The 14,482-nt window shown below is 33.7% G+C and overlaps 2 protein-coding genes across 2 annotated transcripts in view; both read right to left on the bottom strand.

The window, feature by feature from the left end:
- The window catches only part of LOC109823692 (probable leucine-rich repeat receptor-like protein kinase At5g49770), a 28,092-nt gene that overhangs the window by 1,724 nt on the left and 11,886 nt on the right, over positions 1–14,482 (bottom strand). The window contains exons 2-23 of the mRNA XM_020390027.1: positions 11,800–11,906; positions 11,627–11,686; positions 11,394–11,511; positions 10,192–10,363; positions 8,002–8,096; positions 7,010–7,130; positions 6,850–6,921; positions 6,645–6,719; positions 6,494–6,565; positions 5,700–5,861; positions 5,545–5,619; positions 5,399–5,470; positions 5,242–5,313; positions 5,091–5,159; positions 4,833–4,907; positions 4,617–4,688; positions 4,262–4,393; positions 3,630–4,108; positions 3,388–3,549; positions 3,158–3,294; positions 553–772; positions 237–472 (exon numbers count right to left, since the gene is read on the bottom strand). Of these exons, the coding sequence (XP_020245616.1) occupies positions 237–472; positions 553–772; positions 3,158–3,294; positions 3,388–3,549; positions 3,630–4,108; positions 4,262–4,393; positions 4,617–4,688; positions 4,833–4,907; positions 5,091–5,159; positions 5,242–5,313; positions 5,399–5,470; positions 5,545–5,619; positions 5,700–5,861; positions 6,494–6,565; positions 6,645–6,719; positions 6,850–6,921; positions 7,010–7,130; positions 8,002–8,096; positions 10,192–10,298 (2,505 nt within the window). The 5' untranslated portion in view covers positions 10,299–10,363; positions 11,394–11,511; positions 11,627–11,686; positions 11,800–11,906. The remainder of the gene's footprint in view (positions 1–236; positions 473–552; positions 773–3,157; positions 3,295–3,387; positions 3,550–3,629; positions 4,109–4,261; positions 4,394–4,616; positions 4,689–4,832; positions 4,908–5,090; positions 5,160–5,241; positions 5,314–5,398; positions 5,471–5,544; positions 5,620–5,699; positions 5,862–6,493; positions 6,566–6,644; positions 6,720–6,849; positions 6,922–7,009; positions 7,131–8,001; positions 8,097–10,191; positions 10,364–11,393; positions 11,512–11,626; positions 11,687–11,799; positions 11,907–14,482) is intronic.
- LOC109823145 (glutathione S-transferase Z1-like) lies at positions 11,407–12,121 on the bottom strand. Its single transcript, XM_020389431.1, has 4 exons — positions 12,013–12,121; positions 11,845–11,906; positions 11,627–11,710; positions 11,407–11,511 (listed from the first exon to the last, which is right to left on the bottom strand). Exons 1-4 carry the CDS (start codon positions 12,119–12,121, stop codon positions 11,407–11,409), a joined length of 360 nt encoding a protein of 119 aa, XP_020245020.1.

The following is a 14,482-nucleotide window of genomic DNA, read 5'->3' as shown; positions in this document are numbered from 1 at the left end:
ATCTAGAGTTAATGGGCCTTAAATAGAGGCTAGAAACCAACTTTAACCCAAAAGCTTAAGCTATTAGGTATTTGCACCAACTCCTATTTAAACACGTTATTTGCACCAACTCCTATTTAAACACGTTACTTTTTCTCATGTTTTCCAATGTGGGATTATACTCACACATGAATGTCCCAACATGTGTCTGTCTGCAATTAATCCAAAAGAAAAGTATAAACAGATTGATTACTCACCATAGTGCCTTTAACTTGAGTGGTAACATGAGTCTTATTATCATCCCCCATGGGTTTGGATAGACCGAAATCGGAGACTTTTGCATTCAAAACATCATCTAAGAGGATGTTGCTTGATTTGATGTCTCTATGTATTATCGGAGGGTCTGCAAGCTCATGAAGATAAGCAAGACCTCGAGCTGTGCCTAATGCAACTCTAAGTCTTCTTTTCCAGTCTAGATGGATTCCAGATTTACCTGCAAGTAATAATTTAGAAAAAAAAAATTATAGACAGAGAATAAACTTTTAGTTAGAAATATATGCAAACTGAGAATACCTGATAGACTTTCTTTCAGTGAACCATTCGGAATATATTCATAAACAAGCATTTGTTCTCCTTGCTCGAAACAAAATCCAATAAGACTGACAAGGTTCTTATGGTGAACTCTACTCAGCAATTCAATCTCAGTTTTAAATTCAAGACCTCCTTGCGTAGATCCCTGCTGAGCTCTTTTTACTGCTATCAGTTGCCCATTGCTAAGGGTCCCTCTATACACCTGAAAAGATTTGGTTCCTGTCACTGTTCAGTACATTAAAGCAAAATTTCATAGATTTATCTGATCAGCTTTGAGAGCAGGTTTACTACAGAATGTCTGTTGAATCGTACCCAAATTCAGTACCTTCATGAATGAAAAATTGTGTTACTTGTCAAACCTAGGAGTGAGCGCAACTGGTTGAACTAGAAGTATAGCTGAATTCAATCAATCTGAGAGTGGACTGTATATCATTATTCATCATGATCTATGCACAACCTTCACTACGTTTTAAAACATAAGAAACACCTATTTATGTTATTTGCAGGGAAATTGAGAAAAATAATCAAGTCCAAGTGTTAATGCTGTGATGTTAGGATATCATGCAAGTATAGTGTGCACCATATATTAGTATTTTTACCCTTTCATAATAATTTTCTACATGAACACAAAACATTTGTGTGAAATTTTTTATTACTATTACAATGTTGCTTCCATTTGCATGGTATCAGTTTTTTCCTATTGTCTATGTTAAACTGATATCTCCCATAGATGGTATATATTATGTTGAAGCTTAGGGGGGGTTATTGGTTGGAATATTTTGGGGGATAATGGGATAATTTTGGGGATTCTATTTCATAGTGTTATTCATTGGGACAATGGAACAAGGATAATACCTTTTTGTGTTATTGGTTTTTTGGAACACTAGTGAGACAATTACACCACTTGGGATAAAATTACCCCACTCATATACAAAAATTTTGTCTCAATAGTAAAAATTTACCCCATCCTTCATATTGGAACAATGTTGTTCCACTTTAAAGGCAATTGGGATAATTTTAAAATATTTTTGTATTACTTAACTAATACATGCAATTATATTATACATATATGACATGATATATAAAATAGAGTGGTGTTAGGGGCACACCCCCAACCACACCCTCCACCACACCTCCTCTCCCTCTATAGTGCATTGGGCCCCACATCAAATTTTTAAAAAAAAATTGATGTGAGGCCCAATGCACTATAGAGGGAGAGGAGGTGTGGTTGAGATTGTGGTTGGGGGTTGTGCCCTGCTAACATTTCTATATATATAACATATATTAATATTTTAATGACATAATTTAATAACATATATTAATAATATTATGTAATAGATTATTATATAATATTAATTAGTAATTATAGTATAACGTATTTATTATAATATTATATAATATTTTAGTAACATATATTAATATTTAATAACATAATTTAATAACATATATATTAATAATATTATATATAACATTTATTAATATTTTTAATAACATATATTAATAGATTTATGTAACATATTATTATATAATATTAATTAGTAATTATAGTATAACGCATTTATTATAATATTATATAATATTTTAATAACATATATAATTAATTTATAAAATATTATTATAGTTATTATATATATGACATACTATTATAATATAATATAATAATTACTAATATTATGATATAATATAATATAATACTATAGTTTGAAATAATATAATATATTAACTATAACATGATACCTTTTAATATATATTATTGTAATTATCATGTAATATATATATATATATATATATATATATATATATATATATATATATATATATATATATTTATGTTTATATTCTATTTTAATTTTTAATATAAAATTTAAAAATATTACATTGAATAAAATAAAAATATATAATATTTATAAAGTACATTATATCCTAAGAGACTATATTATAATATATTAAATTAAATAATATATTATTAAAGTATTATATTATATATATTATTCATATATTATATTAATTATTATATAATGTAGCATACTAATATAATGTTAATTAGTAATTATTGTATAACATATTATATTTTTGTATAAATAAAATAATGTATTATTTATTATATTATTATATTATTAAAATATTATATTAAATATATTGATATTATATTATATTAATTATTATATATAGTATATCATGCTAATATAATATAATATAATACAATATAATAATTAATAATACTAATTTATAAGTTAGTACAATATATTATATTTTAATATAAAATAAAATAATATTTATATTATAATAATATACTAAATAATATACTAAATCAATTGGATAAGTTAATTTAGAAGTAATTAATAGATAAAATTATATTTTAATAAGGTGCCACATCATCAATTATCCCACATGAATTGTCAAATCAAAGGCTCAAATTATCCCATTATCCCACTTTATCTCACTTTACCCTACTCAAAATATCCCAAAAGGGTAAATTTGTTCCATTGGAACAATTTTCACACTTAGCCCCAATTTGTCCCAACCAATAACCCCCCAAGTAAAAGGGAGGCAATTCTCAGTAGGGGAAAAAAACAAAAAGAATTACCTTCCCATAGCCACCACATCCAATGTCATTAGCTCCTGAAAAGTCGTTGGTGCATTTCTTTATTTCTTCAAAAGAAAACCATCTTGCTCCCTTTAGCTGAGGAGCAGCGCCGATGTTTCTCGAAGGTTCCCAGGATTCTACAAGTAAAAATTATATCGCTAAACTGAACAGGAAAGACCATGAAAAAAACATTGACAATAGAACAATGTAGATTAATTTTGGTATATTACCAAAAGGTTGGGTCTGTTCCCTATACTTCTCAGATTTCTTCTTCTTTCTAACAACAAAAACAGCAATAACTGCCATTATCATTACAAGAACTGCTACACCAACTGCTGCTCCAATTATCGCAGTTGTGTTACTTGATTTTTTCGGGCTGGAGGATGGTACAGCTGTGAAATAAATGTGCCAATAAGAAAAACCTTACTGAAAAATTAGAGTTTTTGAGTGCATCTGAAATTAACTACATTACCTCGAAAAGCACTATATTGTTCTGCCATGAAATAAAATGGCCCGAAAATGCTTGGAGGTTTGAAAGTTTGATTACTGAGAATAAAACCAAGGTTGAGGATATCTAACTGATCGAAACGGTCTACTCCAGCTGGAAAGACCTCCAGAATGATATTCAGGTAGTTATTAGAATCTGTAGAGGGATCCTTAAGGGAAACCGAGTCTATAGGAAGTTGTCTTTTCATAAATGAAGTTCTCAGACTTGCTTCTAGACTTTGATAATATGTTATATTCTCCAGATCTGAAAATTTAGGAGCCCTGAAAAATAGAGTGCCGCTATATGGATATGCACATTTGCATTTAGGACTTAAATCTTGGCCTGAAGGACAGACGAAAGGCACACAGTTCTTTGGTGTGGAATAGGAAGGAGCTAATTTTTTCAGAGGTTTGCAGTACAGGAAATCTGGTCCATTTTCAGTACAGAATGGATTACCCATAAGTCTGCAAGTAAACCAAAATTGAAAAGTGGAAGGTATCAGAGATATCATGTTAGATAATAACAGATAGCCTAGTAATTGCCAAGAGAACAAGTCCTTTTCTGAACTAAATATTCAGTTCAAATTTTATTTTATTGATACGAGATGAGGTTCTTACAATAAACCCTTCTTGTATCCTCCAACTGTAACCTGATCAATAAGATTGTTCCTCAAATCAACAAGTTGAAGTTCATTGCTGAAGCCAGAGCCGATATTTAGAGTGCCATTAAAATGGTTGGCCCGTAAATTCCTGCATCATCAGAATATATTATAATGGAGAAGAAGATTGTGATATCATCAGTTGCTTGGTTAAGAATAAATTTAGAGTTCAGTATGTTACTGTAATTTATATTTGGCTTTTGTGCATGTGTTGTTCTTTTTCTTTTCCCTTCTTTTTTTCTCTTTTACTTTTTATCTCTTTTATTTATTTATTTTTTGGGGGGGGGAGGGAATGGTTTATGATTATTACTTACACAGACTGCAATGGTGAAGAACTGAATAACTCCTCTGGAACCTGCCCCCCAATCCTTAAATTTTCTAAATACCTGCAGTGTAATTGGTATTAATATTTTGAGAGAGAAAAATTATTGGATAAAGTATCTAAAGGGAAGACATACTAAAACTTTTAGTTTGAATTTTTCTTTAAAGTTTTATTGGCAAGACCAATACCATGAAATGAGAAACCTTACAATGTTGTCAATGAAGGCAATGTGGAGAACCACGGAGGAGCATCTGGTGCATCAAAGGTGTTGTTGCTCATGTCCCTGTACAGCGCTTCTCTATTCAGTGGAGAACCAACATAAACATATTTATATTCCATTGAGAATTGTGTATGATTTAAACCGCCCACTTCGATTTCCCACTGGCTGCTTTAGAATTTGAACTGCAAGTTCTATATAACTTCAAACTTGATAAATACTTATACATCTACAAGTAGTGATACTTACAGGTAAGCAAGCGCATTCATCCCAGTTAAGTTTGGCAGGGGTCCTGTCAGCTTGTTGTTGGACAGATGCCTGAAATGGATACACACAATATCTGACATCACAAGTACGTTTTATTAAAACAAAAGAAGAAAATTAAATCAAAGATACTAACAACTCAGCAACTTTTGTGAGGTTGTTGATGTTGGTAGGAACAGGCCCAGTTAAGGAATTACGGTCCAAGCGCCTGTCAAAATATGTATACTTCAGTGTAATATAGGTAGCTTATATGATATGTATTCAACTGTCCATTTATGACTTTAGATACTTACACAACCTCCAAAGCTTTTACAAGTCCTAGTGTTGATGGGATGCTTCCAGTCAGCTTATTGTCATCAAAAAGCCTGATGAATTGAAGAAGGAAAATAAAAAAAAAGCTTCCTTAGTACAAAAGAAATTTGGGTTCCCAGAAACTTACACATGTATTAGAATCATGTCTGAGCTGAAAAGTTTACTTGAGATCTCACCGGAAAGTTGGTTCATACCAAAATGGCTGTAATTCAATTAAACGCATGAGATCATTAAGGTTGCCTTAAATTAAGAAATATTAGAACAAGTGAAAATGACACATACAAGTGTTTGGTATGAGTTAATAAATCAAGACCAGGAGTTGTGCCATTGGATACAGGGATTGTTCCTGAAAGCTGGTTATCTGCCAAATCTAGCCAATAAAGGTTTGATAGATTACCGATGGTTGCAGGTATACTTCCAGTAAAGCGATTAGAGTTCAAAGAGCTGCATACGTCAATGGCAGATGATCAGTAACATGACAAAGAAATGGAATTGTCTAATGAAGAAGAAAGCAAGAAGATTATGCTGTATCATTATTCTTCCTTCAAGAATATGGATGTGATTTGCAGAAGATCTCTTTATTGATGAGAGAAATAGAGAAGCAGATAGAGAGAAATTTAGGTAGTTTTTTTTTGGAAAATCAACCACTACTAGATGCCAGTTACATTTTGCAATCGTTAAAATCATGTTCTAGACTAGTATAATGGATGATAACTCTTTAACAGCACACAGGACAAAACAAAGTATAATTTTTCTGTACTTCATGGAAAAATTAACTTCAATTTTCATAGAAGGTAAGAAATACAAAGTAAAGTATGTGCTGGTTAACAATTGTGTTTTAAGTTTTGGCAGATAGAAGCAGTGGTCAAATGACTCAAAACCAGTTCAATGAAATAAAATTCAACAATAACAGACTAAGATAGCCATGCTAGCCACATAAAGGTAATATATGACCTAGGCAACAAAAAACAATTTGTAGGTTACATTTAAAACAAGGCAATAGCATTTATAACACTGTCGTTTTCAGTACACAGCTAGCGAAAAAAGAAAAAGCTTCAGAGTTCATTAAATCTTACAGAAAAACAAGATTTTTCAGAGAGCCTATTTCAGGTGGTATTTCACCAGAAAAACTGCAACCAACAAGGATCCTGGTGTAGACAATAACATCAGTTTTGTGAGAAAATTCTGAAACTCGAGAGAAAATCTCAATAACCAGGTCTTGCTTACAAGTTCTGAAGTTTAATCAGACTGCCAATTGATGCTGGAAGTCCTCCAGTTAAACCCTTGTTATAAGACAGATCCCTGCATAAGTTGGAATTAACTGTTATATGTCAAGAAAATAATGCATTATTTTCGACGGGAAGTTTTTGAAATATTTTATTAGGTGCATTAAATCAATAATAAGACAAGGCAGAGAAATCAAGCAACTTACAGAGCCTGTAACTCTGTCAATGACTGAATATCTCCAGAAAGTGTGCCTTCAAGGCCCAAACTCGAAAGCGTTCTGATACATTTTTTTAATAAATCAGTTGTGATTGTAGTTAAACACAGAAATACCTCAAAATTTTGAGAGGAACTGTCAGATTGCTCACATTGAGGTTATACGAGAGTCTGTGCATCTAATCCCAATCCAACTATCGCCACAAGGATCAAGACCTACCCAGTTTGATGGCTTGTTCTTCCACAGATTCCCCAAGGAAGTGAGAGCAACAGCTAGACAAGGGAAAAAAGAAGCGAGAAAATTATCATTAAAGGTCAGAATATTCATTTTTCTTATCTTGTACTATACTATCCATTTTCAAGGTTTGGGCTTATCAAAATTATTGACAAAGGTTTAGAGAAAAGGAATATTTTCACTTGGAACTTCAAATATCATCTTAGTTTCTATAGCAAAACGTTCATTTAGGTGAGTAGTACTTTTGAAGTATCACTTTGTCTTTATTTAGAGAAGTAAACGTGAAAAGTTCATTCAGAACTTTATGATGCACATGAATGGGGACTTAGAGAGATTCTTGACCGTTAGAAGCTTTTAATCCTGGAATAACTTGAAGAATTTTTTAAGAACAAGCTTGACTGGCAAAAAAAGACTTACACATGGATTAGGTGTTATATATCTCAACTGACTTCCCCCAATTAGGAAATAGATTAGAATTCTTTCCATTCAAGGCAGTTATATGCATTTCATGTGAATAGAATAAAGCTTTAAGAGACAAAACACCTTGAAGTGGCAATTCTAATTCTCAATCTTTCAGGTCCCACAAGAGTTCATTGTTAGCTTGTAATCAGCAAAGTTGGAATGAACAGCAAAGGACCAAGACAAGTTTTAATAGTTATGGATTCTTCTATTTACTGTAATCATGTGATACCATAGTCGCATCAACTATACATGTCAAGTGAGATTCTATGAAAATTTAAGAGCTACCATCATTTTCCCATAATCTAAAACAAGAAGCAGACTACTGAATTTCATTGATAACCTGAATCATCAGTCATCATACTCAAAATTTCAACATACACATATAAAATACAAGAAGATCAGACAACGACTACTAGAATAAAAATAGAGAATGAATTTAGAGTATACCATCTTTAGGGTCTGTATCAGCTGAAATGAACATAATCTGGAGGAGAAGGCTCAGCAAGCACGTGCTGCATATTTTCCTCAACCAAATCCAATTTCTGTATACACAGAAACTTGGTAAATCCACCATTTTCGGTAGTAAAAATCTTCAAAGCCTGTGAAAAATTCTGTCAGCGAGTTCTCAGTCTAGTTTCTTGCTTGAGATTCACTGGAAGTCAGAAAATACATCATACCTAAACTTCATTCTATCAATCCATTTTCATGTATCAAGAAAATAAACTACCAAAGCTCGCAAAGTATAGAACATTTTCATGCTGCAGGACCAAGAAATAAGGAACCAAGATCAGTGTCCAGACATTTACCTCATAAAACCAGAAAGAGATATATGACCTTAAAACTCTACAGCAAAAGCCTAGGATGACATTAGTTATGAGCAATGCAACACCTTTATCTGACTTCTATCATTTAAAACATCTCCTTCTTTTCATTTCAGAAAAGTCAACTATATTCCAAAAGTTGAAGACAAAAAATACGAGAGTAAACACTTGTTTCCAGGTAAGATACTGTTAGTTTGGCCTTTAAGTATTTGTGAGATATCTCAGCAAGCTTCCATGATCAAATCTGACGTTTTCTTTATGCATTTAGAGACGAAATCTTCTTCAGATGTATTTTCTTTTTATAGTTCTCACTGTCACACCTTTCACATTCTCAGTCTTCAAAGAAAGTTTCAAACTACCTTGGGAATAATTTGAATGTTTCAGCATTGTTGCTCTTTCATGTTTTTTTGTTTTATTACACTGCCACCAACTGAATCCTTGTCCAACACAGTTCAATAATATTCAACCTAATTAAGGAGCGAATGATGTTCCATAGATGCTTTTTATATACATCAAAATACATCGAGAAATGTCAAAGGTCGCAACTGCTTAAGTCTGGATCAATTTCTTTTTGACTCAAAAAATCACCAACGTAAATGCCATCAACTTTTAGCTCATTGATAAGTTGGTCCTCCATGTATAAAAAAATGGACCAAGAACTGACACAATTTAACTGTAGCTTTTCGATGATCTAACATTTGCAGCCCAAGAGATCCATATGTGATTCAAGGTTTGGGAGCCTATTATATGCATCTGTGATGCTCTAGTTAGTAATTTATAAGAGATTAGAGCATGTGCCTTCCAACAAAGAGGTATCTAGCAACCATGAAGGCCAATGTTGCAATGTAAAGAACACAAGAATGAGATTGTTAATTCCCACTAAGAGAGTAGTACCACAAAATAAGACAGAGCCAGAAACTTTCAGTTCTTCTGCACGAACACATTTCATCTGCATGGTAGACATGACAAGTGATAACAGCAGCTCATATCCTTCAGGCGTCCATTTATCTCTAAATTAAATAAAAAGTATATTGCGGGTAGACCCCTTGTACCATCACCTAATTGCGGATAGACCCGTTGAGTGACTTTTTTTTGGATCTTTTACCCTCATGACATCTACTTGTTAAAAATAATTTTCTCTTTCTCTACGGGTAAAATAGTCAGAAAGTTCATTCAGGGTGTCTACCTGCAAGAAAAGAACTACAGAGGTTCTAACCGCAATTGGGCTATAGTAAGGGGGTCTATCAACCATTAATCCTAAAATAAAAGGAATAATGTAACTCAATATCCAAATAACCATATTTCGTTGTAATATTTCTCTTAGGGTAAAACACTATAAAAAAAGTTCATTCCGGAGGTCTTATTCCAAGTAAGCCAACACATTGAGAAATAATAAGTGAGTATGGCATATAAGTTCTGTATATTGTCCAAGAGAACAATAGTTTAGCCATTTGATTTGCAAAGCAAGACATAAACTTTAAGCAATCAAATGGCTTTTAACTTCACGACCCACATAGTCTGAACTGAATACAAGGCTTCAACTTGAGAGCATGGTCCTAGCAGGCTCTTTTCAGGAATGAGCATCAACCGTGTAACATATTAAAATACAAAGTTGGTGTCCATCTGAAACTAATTATTCTAACTATTCTTAAATTTGCTTGTTAGCTGGTCAAGGGTTGAAGAATTAGAATATAGATTAAGAGCTGTTGAAATATAACCATCAGAATGCATAAGCTTGGATGCATTATCTTTTATGAAAGTCAATCCGTTACTTCAACTACTTGGAATGTGCCACCATGTGCATCCAGTGACTTACCTATACTTTATTCTTGTTCCAGAATCCTCCCAACACTTGATAATACCATGAAGATGAATGAAATTGTTGAAGTTCCCTAACCACTTATAAGCAGTGAACGATGCCATATTGGTTGGTAAGCGGTAACACGAAGTTGCCACAGATTCTTGAGCTTGAAATTCTCTGTGAAAACCTGCAGCAAACAAGGATATAATTTAACAAATAATTTATTCCTCATATAATCAATTCTGGCACCATCCACCCTGTTCATCAATCAAATAAGAGGACCATTGAGAACAATCTTCAAACAAAGCTAACAATATCAATTATGATGTGAATAGGTTCCATATTTCCATATTCACATAAAGGATTCATATATGCAAGAGAGGTTTTTCTGATGAAAGGCTTAGACCATCTTTCTAGCATGTCAGTCTAGCGATATATTTTTTATTTGGATAAATAGCAGGTTTACATCATTCATTATTAATAATTGAATTAGACTCTTTATGAAGATTAATGCAAAAATTGAACACAACTTTCTTTAAGCTTGAGTGATGGTTCAAAGTTAATTGGACTCTTTATAGAAAATATATTTGATGACAAAAACTGTATCATACAAGTTGGGTGAAAGTTACATACTTTACCGAGAAAAACTTGTAGAGATGAACTTATTTTGAGTGACAAACTACCCTACTTTCACCTGCTTAACTTTCTAATCCATTTTTTATTGATTTCTTTAGTCTACAGTCATGAATTATTAGTTAAAAGCATTAAAAAAGTATCAGTTTTTTTGTTTATTCTATTTTTGTATTGTCAACTCAAGATTTCCTCTAAAGTGAAATACATCAAAGTAGATTTCCCATTTTAAGATGTCTTGAACTAGGAAACGTTTAATAAATTACTTAATAGCATGAACTCTGATTCCAAATACATAAACGATTCAACAAGTCTTTCAAACTCAATAAATTATTTTTACACTTGATTATCAAATAAATAAAATAGAATTAAGCACTTGAAAATTAGAAGCCAAAACATACACCAATCTATGAGTTTGAAGTGAGAAAAGAGAAATTAGTTTTATACTGAATCATCTCCTTACAGGAAATTGAGCCAAGATGTAGCTTCTTTACCTTTTGGCTGATACATTGAACTTATTACATAACACATAAAAAGAAAACAAGAACATTACGTATTCTTTATAACCCATGAAAGAAAATACAAACTGTATTGCAGGTCTTATGAGGAGGCGTGAGCATCCGGCTGCCTTTCAGGAAGAGCTGACTGGAACGCTGAAAGCTCAGAATATACTTCATTCAGTCTCACGAGGGTGGGGAAAGGAGACTGCAAGTAACAATGACAATTGTCAATCTTATTCGTAGAATAATGCACAGTAAAATATTGAAGTGCGAGAGAACTACCCAAAGAAATTACTATTGCTTTTACTAAATGAGATTACCATATCAATTTGAAATCTTTTTGTTGCTTTAAGGATCTGGGGAGCCAAGAAAACATCAGCCTGCTCATTAGAACCATTATATATCTGGTTAGTTTCCAATCATACCCAATTTATGCATACATTTGGCACTGATTATGAGAAAAGTAGGGTTGCACGAGTGAAGAAGAAAGAACCGAAATGAACAGCACGTAGAGCTAGGAGCCTAGGAGAAAAGATACAAGTTGGGCTTCATCTCCTGTTGCATAACTCCATGAAGAGCTCTTCAACAGATTTTCAATCGCTGAATCACAAGTAAATGGGGCAGTTCTAAGATGAAATAAAAGTGCGCCATAACCAATAATTATCACTTGTCAATTAGATCACCAAGAATATGCATAAATTGTTACATGCGACTTTGAATGAGAAATACAAATTGTATTTTGACCCACCAAACTTCATTGTTCCACCAACCCAAAACACTATTCCATCAATCCAAAACACTGTTCCACCAACCATTTTGAAGGCTATAAATAGAGGAGAGTGGTGAAGGGTTAGAGCATCGAACAGAGATCCAGAACAGAGAGAAAGAAAGAGAGAGTTGAAAAGAAAAAGAAAATTAGAGTTTTCTTTGAGTGTTCTCTTCTTTGTGTGAGTTTGGTGAGATATTAGAGTGATCTCCTTTTGTAATCTTCTCTTTTGTGATTAGTGAAGTTCTCTATTGTTCTCACCCATGGATGTACGTCATACTGACCAAACAACGTTAAATCCTTGTGTGTTGTTCTCTCTGTCTCTAGTGTGTTTATTCAGTGTCGTTATTATCCACTTTTGTATAGACATCTTCTGTGTCTGTATAGCCTCCCACCGCAACATAAATGAGTCATGGGTGAGCAAAGCGATATCATGATATATACATGAAGTAGCAAAAGAAAATAGAAGGCTCAAAATGATGAGGGTCTTATGTTGTTTCTTAATATTTCAGTAGGAGGGTATAATGAAGGTTGCATGTTGCAAGATCTCTTCTCAACATGTAATCATAGTTACCTAGATTTTTTCGTATCAGTGCATAATTTGAATTGAAACTCANNNNGGGGGGGGGGAGGAAGAAAAGGATGGAGACTTTACATTGTTCACAATTTGCCTACGTCCATGGACACATTATGGTTTCTTTCTTTCTTTCTAATAAAGTTACAATTACGAGAGAGAGAGAGAAAGAGAGAGAGAGAGCCCATATATACATAGAGACTAGGGCTACAGGCAACATGTAAAAATTATGAATAGGTTGTGGAGTGGTGGGGCCAACCCACGTGCTCGTGAAAGCCGCGTGAAGAGTTCACGTGTGAAGAGATTTGGCGTACAGGCCCACCCGAATATTGTTGAAGCTATAAATATAGCTTTTTTGTGCCCTAGTTTGTGCGTGAAAGGCAGAAGAAAGAATCAGCCGTCGACGTGTGCAAGTGTGCAGGCAGAGGGTGTCTGCTGATTTTTGAGCAGCCCCTTTTAGGGTTTTGAACAACCATCGGAGGAGATATTTGTGTGAGATTTGAGAGTTTGTTTGAGGGTTTAAGTTGTGTGATTGTAAACCCTATTTGTATTCTCTCCCTCTAATAGTAGATCCTCCCTCCTTGCCCCGTGAACGTAGGCAATTTGTCGAACCACGTAAAATTGATTGTCTCGTTGTTTGTGTAATTTGTAATAGCTTATTTAGGTTCTCTCGACAGGTCAGTCCTAGAACTGATGAGAGGGAGAACTGATATCCCACTTTGTTGAGATATTTTATTTATGGTTCTTATTTCCTTGGTAAAACGAGAATTCTTATTGTGACCTGACTCTCTTGTTGTGCTGCTGAGGTTCTGTCGAAATTTTCGCTACGCACAACAAGTGGTATCAGAACTTAGATTTCAGATCTAGGGTTTTGGAATTAGGTGGAGGAAGATTCTTGTATGAAGCTTGGTTCTTGGAGTTCTAGGCTTCGGTAGAGATAGCATTAGGAGTTATCGTTGGAGATTTCGCTTTCCTCGTGTGGACATGAGATCTATTTGGAATCCGATCTAGGGTTCAGTTGGGTTATTCTTAATTTCTATCAAAGTTTGATTCTTTCTCTACAACTTGAAGTTAGTTTGCAATGGGAGAAGAAGGTGAAAACAGCAAGTCGATGGCGAGTACAGTTTAAGGTGGTTTTCAGAATACCAAAATTAGTGTGGTGAAGTATGACGGTAAAATCAACTTTGGTTTGTGGATGAGCGACGTACAGGATGCGCTTCATGCTTAGAACTTGGAAGAGACCATCATGGTCCATGAAAGACCATCAAAGTATGAAGAGGCGATATGGGAAAAGATGAATAGGAACGCTTGTGATGTAATCATGTCTTGTTTGGAACAAGAGCTGAAGTATGATGTGATTGGGATGACGTCTGCAATGAAGATGTGAGAAATTCTCAACAATAAATACCTTACGAAGAGTGTTGAGAACCGGTTGCACTTGTTGCGTAGTTTATTCAGATTTCAGATGTCCAGAGACACCTCACTTGCGGCTCATGTGAACTATATGAAGTTGTTGTCGGAGTTGGCGAATGTTGATGAGAAGATATCGGATGAGTACAAGGCTATTATCTTATTGGGCTTATCGGATGAGGAGTATGACACATTTGTGCTCACTTTGTTAAACGAGAGATCTTCTATCAGCTATAGTGAAGTTACTGTTGAGAGATAATATGTAATATGGATTAGTGGTTTAGTCCCACATCGGTTGTAACACCAGGCTTGTATCCTTTTGAAACTATATATAGACTAGAGTATGAGACCCTAATCTCATAACTCTTTTCTCTCCAAAACTCTACTTATAAGATTAACATGGTATCAGAGCCACGTTTAAAAAAA

This window comes from Asparagus officinalis, chromosome 9, assembly GCF_001876935.1.
Source record: "Asparagus officinalis chromosome 9, Aspof.V1, whole genome shotgun sequence".
NCBI classification, from domain to species: Eukaryota; Viridiplantae; Streptophyta; class Magnoliopsida; order Asparagales; family Asparagaceae; genus Asparagus; species Asparagus officinalis.
The sequence above is the reverse complement of the archived record's forward strand: the minus strand, read 5'-3'. Positions and strand labels throughout refer to the sequence as shown.